The following is a 17,467-nucleotide window of genomic DNA, read 5'->3' as shown; positions in this document are numbered from 1 at the left end:
ACAATACGATAGCACATGGCAGGGCGTGCGCACATGGATGCTATGTTCGTTGGCCGTAAGCGAGCATGAGCTATGACGACTAGCAGACGAAAAGAGAGTCGATTCCGGTGAAAATGTGGGTATGTTTTGGTACCGACATCAACTAGAATGGGCTTTGAGTTTGTAGGCCAGTCGGGCTAATTGTTCAGTTGCACCGTGCTGCACCGCAACGCCGGGGCTTCCTTCTTGCGACGGAATTTCGGTGGTCCGACATTTAGTTCAAACTGCGCATATAAGTAGCCAGACATACCGCACACCGCAAAGTATTTTGCAGGGCCTCAGTGTTCCTTTGGACGACGCTAGCAAAATTCCGCTTAACATAGGTGATGTTGCATGCACCCTCTGCATCTGTGTGGTGGGGGGCAGGCTTTGATTTGCACGAGCAATTGTTGCACAGTTGCCATACTGCCATACGGCTTTCTTCAATCCGTGAATCATATTGCGACAGATAGATTCCCGGTGCCTGCAACGCGAAGCGCAGTTGTACTCGTCGTAACGAAGAAGCGACGGCTCACAGTCGAGCCAAGCTCCGTAAGCAGCTCGCAATTTTCCGCCGGTACTGACAAGGCCGTTCGCAATTAAAATGTCTCTGGAAGCTGCCCAGAACAATGCAGGATTGGCCGGCTAGATAGGTTGTTAACGCACTACGCAATGCAGCAGAAGCGATGGATATCCCACGGACGAGTCCATGCGGCGCGATGATTGTCTCCCCAGATATCGTAAGACTGGTCACCAACTGCCGGTCGACGTGCTCGAGGGGGCCCGGACATGTGGTGATAATCCGCGCCTGCCGCCCTTGTGCGCGTCTGAGTCAACTCTCTCACCCGCTGCGCCTCTTGCTGCTAGGAAAGCTTCGCGATAAAGGCGACAATGGAGTGTGCACGCATCGATGACCCTCGATGACGCGTAGACTATCTTGTTTTGCTCGTATCTCTGCACCGCGACTGTCTCGACGACGATGGACTACTTCGACCTGCAGCTACATGGAGACGGCGGGGACTTCAATGACGAATTTGGGTTGGGGAGGAGTGATGAGGCATTGCTCACCGAACAGCACGGTGTAAGAACACCGGCAAGTCTTCGCCCACGTCAGATAATTTGTCCTGCATTGACAACAGCTCCGAATGGCCAGGTCGGGACACCAATGGAATCGCACTGGAGCGCGGAGAGACAGGTCACTATGTCCGTCTCGACGACATTCCAGCCGACCGCTATGCTAGACGTTACCTTCCCTGACATTGCTCTGGTTTCTTCCGATCAAATCCTCTTCTACGTCCATAGGACCCGCCTACTCGCAGCATCAGCCAATAAGTTCAAGGACCTCATAAACCCCTACTCCCCGACAGATGGGACCGGAGGGCCACCTACCGTCGTCCTGCCCGAGAGTGCCGACGTACTGAATATCGTCCTTCATACGATCTACTATCTCCCCGCCGCGCAATTCCTACCATCTTTCGAGACGGTGTCCTTGGGGTTGGAATCCCTTCTCAAGTACGGGTTCGCACCACAGCTATATGCAACACCATCGCAGCCACTATTCTCCCTCCTACTTTCCTTCGCGCCTCATCGGCCCATTGACACGTTCGCACTGGCGGCCGCGTACGGCCTGGAAGATGTAGCAGTAGCGAGCTCGGCGCACCTTCTATCCTTCTCGCTGTCGACACTGACAGACGAGTTGGCGGAGCGTATGGGCTCCATCTACCTCAAGCGGCTCTTCTTTCTCCACCTTGGACGCATGGAAGCACTCAAGGCCCTGCTACTTGCTCCACCGCGGCGACACCCCGAAGCACGGGATTGCGATGCAAGCCAGCAGACGACGCTCGCGAGAGCGTGGGCACTGGCATCTGCTCACCTCGTGTGGGATGCAAGACCAAGTACGCCATTCCCCGTAATCCTACTCTGCGGAAGTGATGCTTAGACTCGAACTCATTCCACGAATAGATTTGTCAACGCACCTGCTTCGAGCAACACTCTTGCCACTTGAGCGAGGGATCGAATGTGCGCTGTGCAGACAGGCTCTGCATGACAGAGTGGTGCTACTGATGATAAAGTGGGCTGCTGTCAAGGTGAGACGCAAACGATGTATTGATTTTGGCAGCCTCCCAATGCATCTGCGCTGACTGGGGCTAGCGTACTATATAGCCGCATAGCAACATAGAGATATCCAAGATGATCATGCTTTTCGTCTCTTCGGCCCTCATGGGGGAGCTATAGCCGCTGCGCAGTGCTTAGTGGATAGATTGCAAGGGCGACTCATTGGCGACTCACTGCACTTCAAGAAAGGCTACTAGCCAGCTTTAGAATCCGGCGCCGGATTTGCACAGAATATTGTGAATCGATTCCGGTCCTGCAGTCTCTGGGATTGTGTTACGCAGATGAGTACAGACCGATTGTTATACTGTTATTCACTTTTCCGCCGCAGAATCCAATGGGAGGACGATGTCTTCAAACTTGCTAGCTAGTGGCGATCATACTGAGCTGAACCAGTGGATCATCCAGGATCGTCCTAAACACGTAAATAATTTAAGCGCTAGCAAATGCGTACTTCGTGGGTTGCCCAAATGGGACGCTCCTTCAACCTCAACATCGGTCGACGACTGGTCGACCTATCTCCTGGAAAGACTCTGAACTCTAGTACCCGTGGGCTTCGCACTCTCCTTGATGTCGCGACATTCTTTTAGACTTCTCATTCTTTTGTACTGTTTAACATTGTGGTGTCTCGCATCCCAGGCTCTTCCCTCGGACTCGGAGCTGTCTCGCGATTCTGTCCTGACTCGCTCGGTCTCTCAATGTCAACCCTTTCAGAGTAGCTTTGCTCCGGGCGACGTCTCAGGCAACTCGGGCGCCCCCTTCTTGGCTCTGAGTCCCTCTGGGTCCTACAGTACCGTCGGCCATGAACTCCAACTCTATTTGGAGAGACCGCAAGGGAAGGTCTCCACCGAAGACGGTGTCAACGACAAGCTCGGAGAGGGCGCGACTGTCAACTCTACATTCACATTCCTGTGAGTAGCCGTTTTTCGCCGCTGGAATGTTTTCGCTCATGCCTCGTCATTAGTTACGGGAGGGTCACCTTCACGATTGCCGCGCCCGTTGTTCCTGGTGCGGTTACAGCTGCAATACTGATAGGTACACCTCATCTACGTCATTTTCTGTTGTCCGTTTGTCAAAACCGCATATCTCTCAGCGGACCAGGGAGATGAAGTGGACGTTGAACTCCTCGGTGGCGACTCCTCACACTGGCAGACGAACGTGTACGCTCCGAACCCCAAGGACAAGGCACCACTCTGGGGCGTATTTGGCGAGATCGAGGACTACCCGGCCGACGGTGGCGTCCAGCATTCTCACGACTACACCGTCGACTGGAACGCAGAACGCATCGTTTGGAGTGTAGACGGTCAGCAGGTTCGGACGATCACAAAGGGTGCGTGGTATCTGCAACGCGGAGTCACTGCGCCTGACACAGTAGCGTGGTTCTCAGCTGAGACTCAAAAGGATGGTGCCCTGCACTTCCCGTCACACCCGACGCGCCTCTCGCTCGGCATCTGGGATGCAAGCTCCCCGGTCGGAACCGCTGACTGGGCGAAAGGTCCGATCGACTGGTCGACTGCCCCCGAACGCATTACCGCCGCGTTCACGAAGGTTGTGCTGGAATGTCCGTACTAGACCGCGTCTAGTCTCGCTACCTCTGGCGACTCCGTGTTCTTGTTCCTCTGACGGTCTGGAAATTCGTGCGTCGCGATGATGTTCTCCCTCCACATCATTACTGTCTCTCTGTAGGATGTTCTTGTGTACATTATCTACCTGTATCAATGACTGGGATGTCTCGAGAACCCGCTCACACTCATTTCTTACTGCACGTACCTGAGGCAACTATAGCAGGTCCGAACACTTCGGTGTTCTGTTCTATTCGATGTTCGCTACGCATAAGTTTCGCGTCATAGGAGCCCATGTTATATTTCCTCTTCTGGTAATCTTCCGCTCTACAACCGACCCTACAAGGGGTGACCAGGTTCGCGTGCTGGGGCGACGTACGGACCGACGTACACGGTACCCGAGGTTTCTCAGACTATTCCGACCGGTCCCCGACTCCGACCGGAGGGAGAGAGGAGGGCTTTGTCGACCATAAGTCGTTCGCAGCCGGCGATGCCGCTCCCTCCGTGGGAAACACGTGACTCATAATTCCCATAAGCGGTATCGCAGCAATGCTCGAGTGTCTTACGAGGCAGCTCGAGGCAGTTGGATCCTTCCGTGCTTCTGGCTGCGTCTGGATGCCTGGATCTTTGACCATCGAATAAGTCCTCCCAAAGGTAGGAGGGCCTCTATTATGTTGAGAGCCCTCGCATGTACTGTAGTATGTATTACGGTAAGTAAGTTCGCCGTGTGGCTCAGACTCGTGGAAGCCCGAGACGCCCGGGCGGCGAAGCCGCCGCGGGCGTGAGGGCTTCCAATTGAGTCTCCATACCATTCCGATGGTACTTACAATATTAAAATACACACATAATATACTATGGTGCCGCCGTGGCAGGCTGAGTATAATAGCTGTGTGCCATGCAGGAGTCGGGGATCGGCGCTTGCGCCGCTACGATGGATTCGGCGGGCCTCAGAAGTCGGCGGTTACATTAGTGACACGAATACAATTTCAGTATCCGCACTTGTCGAGATCACTGTGATACAGAAGTGATCGCTTCACGACTTGGAGCTCCGTTCAGCCTGGTGGCTGACGCGGACGAACGTGACATTCACCCCCATGTCGGCTTCAATTCTCTGTGGTGTTTTGCGTCATAATGCTACTTCGGAGACACTCCAGGTACATGAACAACATGCAGAAATGGTTTGGTAACGAGTGGATGACAGTGGTACAACATATGGCAGGGGGACCTCTGGGGCCCGGTGAATCCACCGGTCGGAATAGTAGCGGCACAGGTTCGATCTCTTTGCCCAAAGCTTCTCTCAGTGCCTCAATCACGCTGCTCCCAGGGATGCGTTGATGTGCTGGGGATCGCGACGTTATGACGGACTTAGGAAGTATCGGTCAGCGATCTGTCACTCAAACGCAGGCCTAGCTCTGCTCCGAGAGACGCCGTGCAAGGAACCTGACCTCAATGTCAAGTCGAGCGGAGGTACCATTGGCCCAAGGCATTGTGGCAACCCCCAACTTGGGAATTTGCTGAACGGCTCGCCTGATTGTCATTGGCAACGGTATGCATAGCGGGTGGACAAGGTAATTGCTAGTAACTGAATGAAATCCTGCATTGTGCTCACACTTACTGCTTGGTGCTATCAAGGAAAACCAAGACAGCTTGATAGGGCCACAAAGCCGACTCCCGAAGGATGTGGCTGAGTGGCCTTTGTGCCTCTCCGCACTATCGTCACCTCTCGTGTGTTGCACACACATTCATTTCCCGAGGTTCGAGACGTTGCGCCCGGACAATGTCCGCGACAGCCTGAGATGCTAGCGCCTGTCCTCAAGCGAAGCCTCCATTAGGGAGTCCGTCTCTATGTATAATACCCATGGTGAACCCGGTTTCCTGGCGTATCTGTTGTTATGCATTGAATTACCGTGTCAGTGCGCTCTACCAGACATGCTGCGCAGCGTCATCTCGCAATCCTTGCGGGCCCCGCCCATCAGCGACTTGAAGTCGACCGGAAGCTACTTATACTCTCAAACACAGCGACTTGCAGTGGCGAATCCCAAGCTTTGCGCCCACTTTGTTCCACGTCCGGAGTCTATTTCCCATACTCGTATTCACCAAGCAAACGGATCACCGCAGCATGCCGAACCCAATTGAGATCGTGGGGACCATCATTAGCATCTTCGTGTTGACAATTCTCATCAAATGGCGACTTGATCCGGTAAGCGTCGCGGGAGTGGTGTGTATGTTAAAACAACAATGCTAACACTGGCCTGTAATCATTCACAGCTATACTCCATCCCAACCATTGGACCATCTTTTCCTCTCCTCTCATACCTTGGTGCCTACCGGTACTGTAAGAATGCCCGCGAGGTCCTCCAAGAAGGTTATGCGAAGGTCAATTCTTGTTTGACTGCTGTGACTCCCATCCACTCACCTGTCTTCTCACGTTCGTAGTACAAGGTCTTCAGAGTTGCTGTGCTCGACCAATGGATCGTTATCGTCAGTGGCACCACCCTGAATGAGGAGCTAGCCAAATTTCCGGACTCGCATGCGAGTTTCTACAAGGCGGCTGAAGAGGTACGCTTATCTACACCTCATCTCATTCGCTTCAATGGTCACTCAAGTCATCGGACAGCTTGTCCAGATACGATACACCCTATCAGAGTGTCTCGTTGACCACCCAGTTCATATACCCACCATCCGCGGCGCCCTGACGAGGAATCTGGGCGTCGTGTTTGGCGAAGTCACGGACGAAATCAATGCAGCATTTGCTGACGCCGTCGGAAGCAAGCTGCAGGGTGACGGTCAGTTGCCAGAGATCATTCCCGTGCTGTGCTGAATCTGCCACTTAACGTTGGTCCCCCCATCTAGATTGGATCAGTGTCAACGTGCCACGGACCATGGCAGTGATCATCTCACGCGCGAGCAACCGCGTCTTCGTCGGTCTTCCCCTATGTAAGTCCGCTACCGGATGCGGACCAATGGCTTGCAGAGCTGATTAAGCAATGCCAACAGGCCGGGATGAAGGTTATCTGCAGATCGTCCGCCAATTCGCCCTCGACTTCTCGAGGGCATACTTCTTGCTCACTTGGGTTCCGAGATTCATGAAAGGGATTGTCGGGCCGTTGATTCCATGGCCACGCCGAACTGCGCGGAATGCGTCCGTGTTCCTCAGGCCCATGATCGAGGAGCGTCAGCGAAAGCTGAAGGAAATGGGTGACGAGTGGAACGACAAGCCTGTGAGCTAACTCTGTTGCGGGGACTGCTCATCGCTCACCGGACCTATCGAATACAAGAATGACTTCATGATGTGGATTATTGACGAAGCCATCCGACAAGGCGAGCCTACCCAGGTGATAATCGAGGCTCTCCTGGTCTCAAACGTTGCTGCCATACACACGTCCAGCAGTGTGCGTATTTTCCTCTCCGCAACTACCTGTCCGACTGACAACGTACGCACCAGAGCATCACACAGGCACTCTACCACCTCGCAGAATCTCCCGAGTGCGCTGAATTGCTGCGCGAGGAAGCCAAGAGCGCGGTGGGGGAGCACGGCTGGACCAAGGTCGCGATGAGCAAGATGTGGAAGCTCGACAGCTTCATGCGCGAGTCGCAGCGGTTTAACGGCACTGCGCACGGTGAGTGCTCACGTGATCATCGTGCCCTTGGACCTTTATTGACTTGTCCCTCACCTGTGTAGTTTCCGTCTTGCGGAAGACACTGCAAGACATAACGTTCTCCGACGGTACATTAATCCCGGCCAACACGCTGATCGCGAGTGCGTCGACCGCGACGCACCGCGATGCGCGCAACTACGAGAACCCGGACGTGTTCGATCCGTTCCGCTTCGCAGACATGCGCACGGAAGATGGTGCGGGCATCAAACACCAGTACGTCAGCACCTCGCCGGAGTACGTGGCATTTGGGCATGGAAAGCACGCCTGGTACGTGGTGCCTTCGCTTGATTTCATTGGACCCTGCGTCCACGACCAGCATACTATTTGCTGACCACAGGCTTTCTGCCGTACTAGCCCGGGACGTTTCTTCGCCGTGAACGAACTGAAAGTCATGATGACATACATCGTGCTCAATTATGACCTCAAGTTCGAAGGCGAACAGCGGAGGCCGGAGAACCTGTCGCGCTGGCATAATATCGTGCCTGTGCATAAGAATGTACTATTCCGGAAACGACAGGTCGTGGCTTAATGGGTACGACACTGTTGACTCCGTACATTCACTACCGCAGAATATTGAGTGAGCTTTGAGATGTTGTTTTCACTGGGGTCATCAATCTACGTAGATACACGTAAACTCGTACATGATGAGTAATAACACGCGATTCTCCAGTCCTTAACTTCAGTGTGCTGGTGTTCTCAAAGTCATCCTGTAGGACTGGTGTTCTACATGTCCAGGACGTCTGGGAAGTGAATAAGACACTGATGGGCCAGGCGTGGAGCACATCGTTCAACCAACAAGACAGTCATACTGGTGATACGTATCTTGCTTGCGTGATTGTAGGCACGCAGCGAGGCGCAGTGTGTAGCACGCTATACTGTACTTACTGTCAGTCTACAAATCCCTATCCATTCGGATAGAGTCGAGGGATAGGGACGTTAAGGCCTGTCTGGTGAGTGACATACCTTGCCTGAGTGACCCAGCTGCCTTAAAAGCCTATCCCAGTATCAAAAGGCGCGACCAATTCCATCCGACACCGAGCCACGACGGACGCATCCCAAATTACACTAATACATCGCTCGTACTTAAGCTTCAGCAATCCAGTACCCCCTCGAATACAGCAAATCGTAGATTAGAAAGTCAGTACTAAACCCGCCGTCACACCCGCGACCACCAAACACGCACTCCACCGCACGGAAACGTCCGCGCTATTGCTGTTAGTGCCGTTCAATCCAGAGTCGACGCTGCTCGTCGAGCCGACAGCAGCAGCAACAGAGCCAATCGTCGGGCTCGGTGGGTCGCCGGCCGCACCGTTCATCGCGACCGCCTCCGACGAGAGCGTCGCAAAGCCGACAGACGGCGGGTCATGTCGGAACGCGGAATACACGTTCTTCTGCTCGGGATATCATCAATAGGCGTTCTCGAGTGATCGGATGTTATCGCGCACCAAGAATGTGTCCCCGATGATCCAGGGTGGGGCCGTGCCGCCGCTGGTGTTCACGACGAAGGCGCCAATGCAGTTGTTCCCCGTAGAGTCCACGGTAGTGTACGCGAAGTCGTCGGGGGATATAGCCCACGTCCTCGAGCTATTCCCGAACTGCAGCGTTACGTGGACCTTAGTCGAGCAAGCTGCGCAGAGGTTCAGGTCAAAATCCGCGGTCGAAGAGGAGGTAAGGCTTACGGTAGGTGTAATAACCGCTGCTGTCCGCGGTACTCCCTGGTATTGCCGCGTAGATTTCCTCGATGACATCGGAAGGCCCAGCTACAAGCGTCGTGCCGGTGTCTATGGCGCCGTACGACGCGGACCCAGACTGCAGGCTGATCGACGTCCCCTGGACTGTCAAACCTTCATACTCGTATGAATACAGCGATCACGGAATGCTGAACAAAGGACGCAAGACATACCACTGATCTCCTGCAGCCAATAGCCCACTTGGGGGACATCCTGGTACTCAATGTCACCCGTAAACAAGCTCTCGTTCACCGCACCCAGTGTGAATGTCCCCCCGGGTTCTTGCGACTCCGCGTTGGAATCGTTGCCATAGCGCGCGAGCTGGATGCCGAACACCTTGTCGCTCAGCGTGTTGTTCGACTGGGCAAGTGCCTCCCAGAACGGCGTCGCGCCGGACGCTGAGAGCTGTTGCCACCCGAGCCCGAGAAGGCCGGATATTGGGCTCGTAAGCACCCCCTGTGTAATCTCGTCCACTACTGCGAATGTCTGGGCAGTGATGGCGAAGCCTGCCATCCTGACGGTGTCCCGGGCAAGTGAGCCCAGAGCGCTGCCCGACCCGTACGTGATCGAGAACGACTCGTTCAAGGAAGCAAAGGAGGACGAAGCTGATGTGTTGAACGTCGCAACGCCACTCGGTATGGTAGACAGGCTTGTTAAGCCTCCTTCGGACGAAGCCACCCAGAGGTCGCTGAGAGGCCGCGTCAACATCACAAGCGGGAACCCAGACGGGCGTGATACATACGATGAGCCCGTATCAAGGATGACGTTGAACGATACAGGAGGTGTTCCTATAGCCAACGAGCCGAAGTATCTGCGACATTTCGTCAGCAAGCGAGCAAGCATCACACTGCAAAGACATCATGATTTCCCCGGGCCAAATGGCTTCGAAAGTGAAAAGGATCCCTCATGATTTCCCCACGACATAGATGCGTCTCGGAAAGACGTCGAAAGACATCTTTCCCGGCGAACAAAGGCCCTTGAGCCTTTCCTCGGCCGAGATTAATGCCTATGGAGCACATTCCCTACCTGCGAAGGTATGTGGAAGAGTTTTCATTTAACCGCAAACCTTGTCCGTGGAGGAAACGATGTTTCTTTGCAATGTCACCTGCCGGGACGACTCACGTTAGGTCCTTGTCTTCGTCTGTCAGTCTTCATTACACGACGGAACGATAGGTTAGCCCCGCTGTCAGAGAAACATGAAGGAAGACGCACAGGTTCGACCCGCTCGCACGCCTCCCCAGTCCCTCCGGTCCATACTTCGCCTCTAGAGAATGCTTCCGCCTTCTCAACAATGCACGCAGTTCATCCGTGCTGCGTGATCTTGGTCTCCTTCGCGAGAGTGGTATGTGCTGGCCAAGCGAGACATGCGTGGAGGGTGCGGCGGATGTTTCAAGGACATACGAGAGCAGGCAGGTTAAGACAAGAGGGAGGGACGCCAGGCGCATGGCGGTCGGCGTGAAACCAGACGAAAATGGGGGGAAAATCAGACTGGCAGCGTGGAAGAGTCGTCGAGGAGACCGCAGGGGGGTGGAGGCGTGAAGAACGGCGACTGCGCATACAAGTCTCGAGACGCCAAGACCGGAGCGCTAAGCGAGCAACCAGCGGTGCCGCTTCAAGTTACTGCGGTTTAGGGACACCGGCATTTCCCGTACTTACCCGCCACCCGGCATGCCCGCGTCGCTACATATATTATTGTTAGCACACATTATAACAGTCATGTGAAAAGGACACAGCGAAACACACGACATAAGTACTTACAGAAGCTTGCCAATGCGTCTTCTCAACTACATCATGCATGGCCCCGCACGGCAAAAATCAGACGCACCGCTGACTTCGTCGAAACAACGCGATTCTATATGTCACATATTCAATATGGCCTTCGATCTCTCGTCCAGCAGAACCAGCCTTGCGTATTTGAACATTCGGATCTTATCCTTGGGGATAGCAGAGCCAAAAATCTCCTCCACGGCCTCCGAATGACGAGGCTCATAGCTCCAGGCATACAAAACGTGACGCAGGTTGATCGTATAGCGGGTGTCGTGGTAGATCTTGAAGTGGTCCATGCCGAGAAGCGTAGAGCGGACATCCTGCGAAGGGTTGCTGGACGAGGTTCGTGCTGTCGACCCAGGACCGTTTGGAGTGCTATCAACGGCATGTCCAACAACAACGCCACGCGTCGTCGACGAGGTCGAAGGCTCGGGCTGCGTGCGAGCGACATCGAACGAGAGCGAGAGCGGCCCGAGAGCGCCGCCTGCCCGGAGCTGGAGGAGGAAGGCCCAGAAAGCTACGAGCGCATCGTGCGTCCAGACGATCTGTGAGTCCGGGTTATCGTTTGGTGCAGGGTCGTGAGGGCCACGCGGACCAAGTGCCCCGAAGTAGCCTTGCTTCGAAGCCTGCTTAGGTTCAAGCACAGTAGCCGCACTGCAGCCTCGCCAGGGTACTTTGCCGCGTATGGGAACGATCCATGCTGATCTCGCGTACTCATCGCTCAGGGCGTCGCGAATTGAGCCTTGATTGTGAGGTGGAATGGGAAACGGCGCGTTCTCGGAAAGATACTTCTTTAGTCCTATCTTGGGGACCGGAACTTGGGGGATCACGTCTGGTGGAGGACAGAAATGAGGCTATATGCGTCAAATTCGACGGTTTCTCACTAGGACTGATGTGTAAGAATACTCACTCCGGGTATAATCTTGTGTAAGGATATATCTGAGACATTTTGCCTCTTCTTCAGCAAGCGTGTCGCAGCGCTCTCAGGAGGTTTGCTACGGTGCGTGAATCAGTAACTCAGGTCTCACCAAAGCCCTTTGAAGATACCGTTTGTGAGATTCAATAGACTGGGTTTCAGTGGGAGCCACTGTGCGAATAACCCGATTGAATTCTGTGCTCTCGAACTCATCCAGGTCGTGTAGCAAGAAGACCTCAGAATCATCAACGTTATCGGCAGCGCAGTCCCAGTCTTTGATTGAACGCATGACCTGCTTGCCGATAGTTCTGTCGTGGGTAGGAGGTACACGCGTGTATACAAAACACCGCCTGTGGAAGGCTACTTTGCATACTAATTGCGTAAATCAGTATCCCTCCGAAACAAAGTGATGACAGACCAAATCTTTGGGCAGAGATATCAAAGCTAGGAAAACGCCAACCAACCGCGGTGGTGCACGTTTCGACGATCTTCTCACCGTAACGCAGTACATTTTGGGAAGGCGGGGTTTGCGAGGCGCGGTGAAGGAGGTTGTGGACAGTCAAAGCAGGGAACTCGAATTGTGACATGATTGTTCGAATGGCACCTGCGATAGTCGGGGCTGTCGAGCTGGGATATTCAGGCCTATGCAGGCTGTACGAAGGTCGTGGCCAGGACGAAGGTCCGACGAAGCCACAGCGCTACCGACTCGGACACGAGATCGGCGGAAGGTGTGACGGACGCGTCGGTCACTGTCACGGTCCTCGCGCACGTGTGTCGCGCGATCGATCTCTGCGGGCTGAGAAGCAGATTATTTCGTCCGCATTTCCGTCCTTTAACCAGCATTTATCAATCTCAGCTGCAGACAAGAATTCAGAACACCATGCCGAGAAGCAAAGTTCGTTAGTCTCCTACATCAGACGACTTGTCTCCAGCTCATGAATCCAGAAAGCAGCCAAACGTGGCCTTGGCGGGAAACGGGGCCGCGGCGCTGCAGCTGGGAGTGCGCCCACCGGCGACCGCAACAACGGAGAATGGCGGTCGGATATGATTGCCAAGGATGACATGCACAACGAACGCTTCGAGCGGTACTACAAGACTCAGAAGATTCTGCCGGAGGGCGAATGGGAGTCGTTCTTGGAGGCTATGAGAACTCCGCTTCCTACGACGTTTCGGGTGACTGGGAGCAGACAGTGAGTTTACTTCGCGCATATCTGGTTGCAACCATGCTTAAGGGAGGAGTCAGAGCGGCACGTCTGCTGAACGACACGATCAAGGAGGTTCACGTACCGCATATGGCTAACGTTGTCTTCGAGGGCGAAGCAGTGCCTCCACCGACCCAAATTCCTTGGTACGCTCCTTTCCTCAGAGGTGGCACGCTTGCGGGGTGTATCAACACACGTTATGCACAGGTACCCAGAAGGGCTTGCTTGGCAGCTGAATGTAGCGAAGAAAGTCGTCCGGAAGTCGCCACAGTTCAAGAAGTTTCATTCGTTTCTGGTATACGAGACCGAAGTGGTGAGCACTTTCACTTGTCCGTCTGCTCACACATCGTCCTCAGCGTATGTGCAGGGCAACATATCTCGGCAAGAGGCCGTCAGCATGCTCCCGCCGCTCTTTCTCGAGGTCGAGCCGCACCACAGGGTATATGCGCTATTTATCCGGCCAGAACTGCTCTTTTCATTGATCAATATGTAGGTCATAGACATGTGTGCTGCACCAGGTTCCAAGGTATGATGAGCGCGTCTCCTTCTGTGTGACCGCCAATGCTCATATCCACAGACCGCTCAGCTTCTAGAAGCCATCCACGCGCACGACAGCATGAACGCATCGTCCTACCCGAGCGGGTTGCTCATCGCCAACGACAGCGACTACAAGCGCACGCACATGCTCATCCACCAATCTGCCCGCCTCCCCTCGCCCGCGCTCATTGTCACCAATCACGACGCGTCCATCTACCCCGCGATCAAGATCCCTTCAGAACAGATCATCTTTCCGTCGGCCACAAAACCTCGTATCGCCGCCAAGAAACAGTACCAGCTCCTGTTTGACAGGATATTGTGCGACGTGCCGTGTAGCGGAGACGGTACGCTCCGGAAAAATGTCGCGATATGGAAGCATTGGCAGCCCATGGATGGGAATGGCCTGCATAGGTATGTCGCTTGCCCCATCGGAGTGATCCCAATCTCTCACTCCGCGCTCAAGCCTGCAGATTCGCATTCTTGAACGGGCAATGCGCATGCTGAAGAAAGGCGGGCGGATCGTTTACTCGACTTGTTCATTGAACCCAGTTGAGAACGAGGCGGTGGTAGCAGCGGCTCTCAAGTCAATACCCGGTCCGTCTCAGCGCAGATGTAGCAGAAAATAGCCTTAACAGTCTGACAGGGTTCGAACTGGTCGACATGTCAAGTCACTTACCCGCCCTTGTCCATCGCCCAGGGATGACTACCTGGATCCCTACGGTCGACCGCAATATCACGACGGACTTCCTCACCTACAAGGACTACTGGGACTCTCTTTCAGACGAGAAGCGTAAGCAGAGCAAAATGCTGGAGTCCCACTGGCCGCCTACGTCAGAAGAAACAGAGAAGTTGAATCTGCCCCGATGGTCAGTGGCTCGGTAACTCTCGATCTAATACCGTTCGCTTACTTCTCCTTGCTTTTAAAACCTCAGTATGCGGATATATCCTCACCTGCAAGATACAGGCGGGTTCTTCGTCGCGGTACTGCAGAAAATCCCCCCACCAGCGACGAGTACTCAAGATGTAGCCAAAAGGTGGGAGTCGTGGCTCTTCATGCGTCTGTTTATTCTCATCAACATTCATTTCGTCAGCGACGGCAAACGGCACGCAGATGCTGTTGATGGATTGGAAACTTCCACTGTCAAAAAGCCAAAGCTCGCGACTGAGCCGGTTCCGACGACGGAGGAAGCGTCGGACGTCCAGACGACCGACGACATCGACGAAGAGCTCCCGGATGAAGCCGCCGACGAGGGTACTTCCAGCTCCGCCACCAACTCCATTTCCCAGACAACGCCTGTGATCAGTCCAGAAGAGTTCAAGAAGCAGCAGAAAGGGAAGAAGCAGAAGGGGGATGGAGGCGCTGTTCACTTCAAAGAGAACCCCTTTACCTTCGTCTCCCCCGACGACCCGATCATCCAGACGTGCATGTACGTCCGGTCCTACGTCATGGTGCCTTGAGTTATTCCTGATTGCGAATGCAAACCAGGACGAAGCTCCGCCTGCAGCCCTCCTTCCCCGCACAAAATATCCTCGTCCGAAACCCGGAGGGCGACGCCGTCCGCTCCCTATACATGACGAACGACATCGTGAAGCACGTTGTACAGCACAACGACTACATTCGGATGCGTCTGATGACAGCGGGCACAAAGGTGTTTGCAAAGCAAGAGGGAGTCGAGGCGAAGCGGGAGGGCGTTGAGGCGCAGTTCCGGGTGCTTGCAGAAGGACTCCCCGTCGTGCTGCCGTACATCGAGCCCGAAGCGATCATCGAGGCCGATGTGGGTGCGCTGAAAATCCTGATGGAGGCATACTATCCGCTGTCTTCTGGGTTTGCGGAGCCGTTCAAGTCGCTCATCGAGTCAAAAGGTGAGGATCTAGCAACACTCCCCGTGCGCATGCTCTGACCCTTCTTTTAGCGACTGGCAGCTATGTTGTCCGGTTCCCCCCGGGGCAAGTGCACAATGCAACGTGAGCATTCGGCTATAGCGCCATCCGTATGCTTACTCGGAATCGCGATGCAGACTGACGCATGAGCTGGTCCTGCCCATATGGAAGTCCAACGTATCGTTGACACTGATGATCGACAAAAAAGCTAAGAGGTGAGCGCGGCCTTTCAGTTGTTACCCTGATGGTGGATCTCATTGTGTTCCATAGCGCGTTAAGCTTGCGTTTATTTGGCGAGGATATCACAGCAGCAGCCAAGGACGCAGCTCGAAAGAAGTCGGAAGCATCAGCACCTGCCACCGATAATGCAGATGCCGCCGATGACGCAATAACGGTAGACGAAGTAACGATCGACGATAGCCTCCTCAGTAAGGTCGATGATACAGCAGGGACCGAATAGCGCTCTGCGTAACATCCGTTTCGTATTCAGTACAGTATTCAGCATTGCATCGGCAACATCCTTGTGCACTCTGTACACTACATATAAGATAGTCACTACGCAAGGCACACGGTCCACTACGATTTAGCTTGACCAGGATGCAGGCAACGTTTCACGAACACCGGCATAACCCAAGCGATAAAAGGGTATTAGAATGAGACTGCGCTAGCTAGGAGTACACCATGATACAAAATCTCTACACCTAGACTACAATAAACAAGCTCATGATCGCTCGCCACGCAAACGGCGCGCGAGTGCAAGGTCCTTTGGCTGGATGGTGACACGCTTCGCGTGGATAGCCGCAAGGTTGGTGTCTTCGAATAGCGAGACGAGGTATGCCTCCGAAGCCTCTTGGAGAGCCATGACAGCCGAGGACTGGAAGCGGAGATCGGTCTAGAAGACCGTTAGATGATGATTGCTTCGGTTGGTGAAAAGGACTTGCCTTGAAATCCTGAGCGATTTCACGAACTAGACGTTGGAACGGAAGCTTGCGAATCAGGAGCTCGGTCGACTTCTGGTACCGACGAATCTCCCGAAGGGCCACGGTCCCCGGCCGGAAGCGATGAGGCTTCTTCACGCCGCCCGTCTGTGTCTACAGATATCTACGTAAGTGGATGGTCGAAGGCAGGAGCTTGGAGCACACCTACCGGTGCGGCGGTCTTACGAGACTTAGCTGCAAGTTGCTTACGGGGCGCCTTGCCTGTTGTACGCGCGCGTTATGAAGATCATTGAGCTAAAAATGACAAGGAGACTACTTACCACCGGTGGACTTGCGGGCGGTTTGCTTGGTACGTGCCATTGTTGATTGTAGAAGACGAGTGGATGAGTTGAAGTGCGGAGCAGTGGGCGGGTGACAGGCAGACGGGTTGGGGGCAAGTGCTCTCTGGGCGCGGCGTTATATACTCTGGCGCCACAGGCGCGTCGCGCGCGCCGCACGTGCTTTGAGACGCGATGAATCCCATTCAACAGAGTCACGTGCTTTAGCGCCTTCAGCCACAGTCGCGTCCTATAAGACGCGGCGTCCGCGCACAGTTGGCCCCCATCTACTGTCGCCACCACCGCGCACTTAACCAACACTCTCCAACGTTTTAACACTTTTACTCCTCTTGAACAATGTCTGGCCGTGGAAAGGGTGGAAAGGTAACTGCTTTTGTTGGTTGATGTTGCTTCCTTTGCTGACTCTGGCTTCAGGGTCTGGGAAAGGGCGGTGCGAAGCGTCACCGGAAGATTCTCCGTGACAACATTCAAGGTGAGTTTGCCTCTTCTTCTAAACGACTTGGCGTGCTGATGTCGGTCCAGGCATTACAAAGCCCGCCATCCGTCGTCTCGCACGTCGTGGTGGTGTGAAGCGGATCTCTGGCCTCATCTACGAGGAGACCCGTGGTGTCCTCAAGATATTCTTGGAAAACGTACGTGATCAATTGATCTCGACACAACATGTGTTTTCATTTCTTTCTCCAGGTCATTCGCGATTCCGTCACATACACCGAGCACGCAAAGCGGAAAACTGTTACCGCACTCGACGTTGTCTATGCCTTGAAGCGATCGGGTCGTACCTTGTACGGTTTTGGTGCATAGGGGCTT

At 54.3% G+C, this 17,467-nt stretch overlaps 8 protein-coding genes across 8 annotated transcripts; 5 read left to right on the top strand and 3 right to left on the bottom strand.

The window, feature by feature from the left end:
* Positions 1 to 997: 997 nt before the first annotated feature.
* B0H18DRAFT_871842 (uncharacterized protein) lies at positions 998 to 2,159 on the top strand (the record flags this gene model as incomplete). Its single annotated transcript, XM_048040185.1, has 2 exons — positions 998 to 1,913; positions 1,981 to 2,159. The coding sequence occupies 2 exons, from the start codon at positions 998 to 1,000 to the stop codon at positions 2,157 to 2,159; spliced, it is 1,095 nt and encodes a 364-aa protein (XP_047897002.1).
* A 452-nt stretch (positions 2,160 to 2,611) lies between these two features.
* On the top strand, positions 2,612 to 4,118 carry B0H18DRAFT_988801 (glycosyl hydrolases family 16-domain-containing protein). Its single transcript, XM_048044927.1, has 5 exons — positions 2,612 to 3,041; positions 3,095 to 3,165; positions 3,224 to 3,460; positions 3,518 to 3,842; positions 3,903 to 4,118. Exons 1-4 carry the CDS (start codon positions 2,701 to 2,703, stop codon positions 3,700 to 3,702), a joined length of 834 nt encoding a protein of 277 aa, XP_047897001.1. The 5' UTR covers positions 2,612 to 2,700; the 3' UTR covers positions 3,703 to 3,842; positions 3,903 to 4,118.
* Positions 4,119 to 5,811: 1,693 nt separating this feature from the next.
* B0H18DRAFT_1102584 (cytochrome P450) lies at positions 5,812 to 8,024 on the top strand (the record flags this gene model as incomplete). The annotated part of the gene is made up of 10 exons (XM_048032554.1): positions 5,812 to 5,892; positions 5,961 to 6,068; positions 6,129 to 6,251; positions 6,310 to 6,478; positions 6,546 to 6,629; positions 6,690 to 6,913; positions 6,971 to 7,084; positions 7,138 to 7,312; positions 7,375 to 7,618; positions 7,706 to 8,024. 10 exons carry the CDS (start codon positions 5,812 to 5,814, stop codon positions 7,878 to 7,880), a joined length of 1,497 nt encoding a protein of 498 aa, XP_047897000.1. The 3' UTR covers positions 7,881 to 8,024.
* Positions 8,025 to 8,264: 240 nt separating this feature from the next.
* Positions 8,265 to 9,846, bottom strand: B0H18DRAFT_988791 (aspartic peptidase domain-containing protein). Its single transcript, XM_048044926.1, has 4 exons — positions 9,255 to 9,846; positions 9,031 to 9,195; positions 8,797 to 8,978; positions 8,265 to 8,742 (listed from the first exon to the last, which is right to left on the bottom strand). The coding sequence occupies exons 1-4, from the start codon at positions 9,787 to 9,789 to the stop codon at positions 8,482 to 8,484; spliced, it is 1,143 nt and encodes a 380-aa protein (XP_047896999.1). The 5' UTR covers positions 9,790 to 9,846; the 3' UTR covers positions 8,265 to 8,481.
* Positions 9,847 to 10,694: 848 nt separating this feature from the next.
* On the bottom strand, positions 10,695 to 12,188 carry B0H18DRAFT_71441 (uncharacterized protein). The gene is made up of 4 exons (XM_048039216.1): positions 11,896 to 12,188; positions 11,759 to 11,843; positions 10,840 to 11,702; positions 10,695 to 10,761 (listed from the first exon to the last, which is right to left on the bottom strand). The coding sequence occupies exons 1-3, from the start codon at positions 12,051 to 12,053 to the stop codon at positions 10,941 to 10,943; spliced, it is 1,005 nt and encodes a 334-aa protein (XP_047896998.1). The 5' UTR covers positions 12,054 to 12,188; the 3' UTR covers positions 10,695 to 10,761; positions 10,840 to 10,940.
* Positions 12,189 to 12,826: 638 nt separating this feature from the next.
* Positions 12,827 to 15,844, top strand: B0H18DRAFT_871853 (cytosine-5--methyltransferase; the record flags this gene model as incomplete). The annotated part of the gene is made up of 14 exons (XM_048040188.1): positions 12,827 to 12,954; positions 13,008 to 13,112; positions 13,174 to 13,279; positions 13,334 to 13,405; positions 13,460 to 13,492; positions 13,544 to 13,914; positions 13,967 to 14,097; positions 14,147 to 14,369; positions 14,436 to 14,537; positions 14,595 to 14,930; positions 14,990 to 15,366; positions 15,417 to 15,468; positions 15,522 to 15,599; positions 15,655 to 15,844. 14 exons carry the CDS (start codon positions 12,827 to 12,829, stop codon positions 15,842 to 15,844), a joined length of 2,304 nt encoding a protein of 767 aa, XP_047896997.1.
* Positions 15,845 to 16,105: 261 nt separating this feature from the next.
* B0H18DRAFT_1083431 (histone H3) lies at positions 16,106 to 16,682 on the bottom strand (the record flags this gene model as incomplete). The annotated part of the gene is made up of 4 exons (XM_048031665.1): positions 16,106 to 16,276; positions 16,326 to 16,475; positions 16,531 to 16,583; positions 16,643 to 16,682. 4 exons carry the CDS (start codon positions 16,680 to 16,682, stop codon positions 16,106 to 16,108), a joined length of 414 nt encoding a protein of 137 aa, XP_047896996.1.
* A 314-nt stretch (positions 16,683 to 16,996) lies between these two features.
* B0H18DRAFT_871846 (histone-fold-containing protein) lies at positions 16,997 to 17,461 on the top strand (the record flags this gene model as incomplete). The annotated part of the gene is made up of 4 exons (XM_048040186.1): positions 16,997 to 17,023; positions 17,075 to 17,132; positions 17,183 to 17,292; positions 17,345 to 17,461. The coding sequence occupies 4 exons, from the start codon at positions 16,997 to 16,999 to the stop codon at positions 17,459 to 17,461; spliced, it is 312 nt and encodes a 103-aa protein (XP_047896995.1).
* Positions 17,462 to 17,467: the final 6 nt, after the last annotated feature.

The sequence above is a fragment of the Fomitopsis serialis genome (genome assembly GCF_022376445.1).
Source record: "Fomitopsis serialis strain Sig1Antser10 chromosome Unknown B0H18scaffold_12, whole genome shotgun sequence".
NCBI classification, from domain to species: Eukaryota; Fungi; Basidiomycota; class Agaricomycetes; order Polyporales; family Fomitopsidaceae; genus Fomitopsis; species Fomitopsis serialis.
This window is presented reverse-complemented; position numbering and strand designations above follow the sequence as displayed.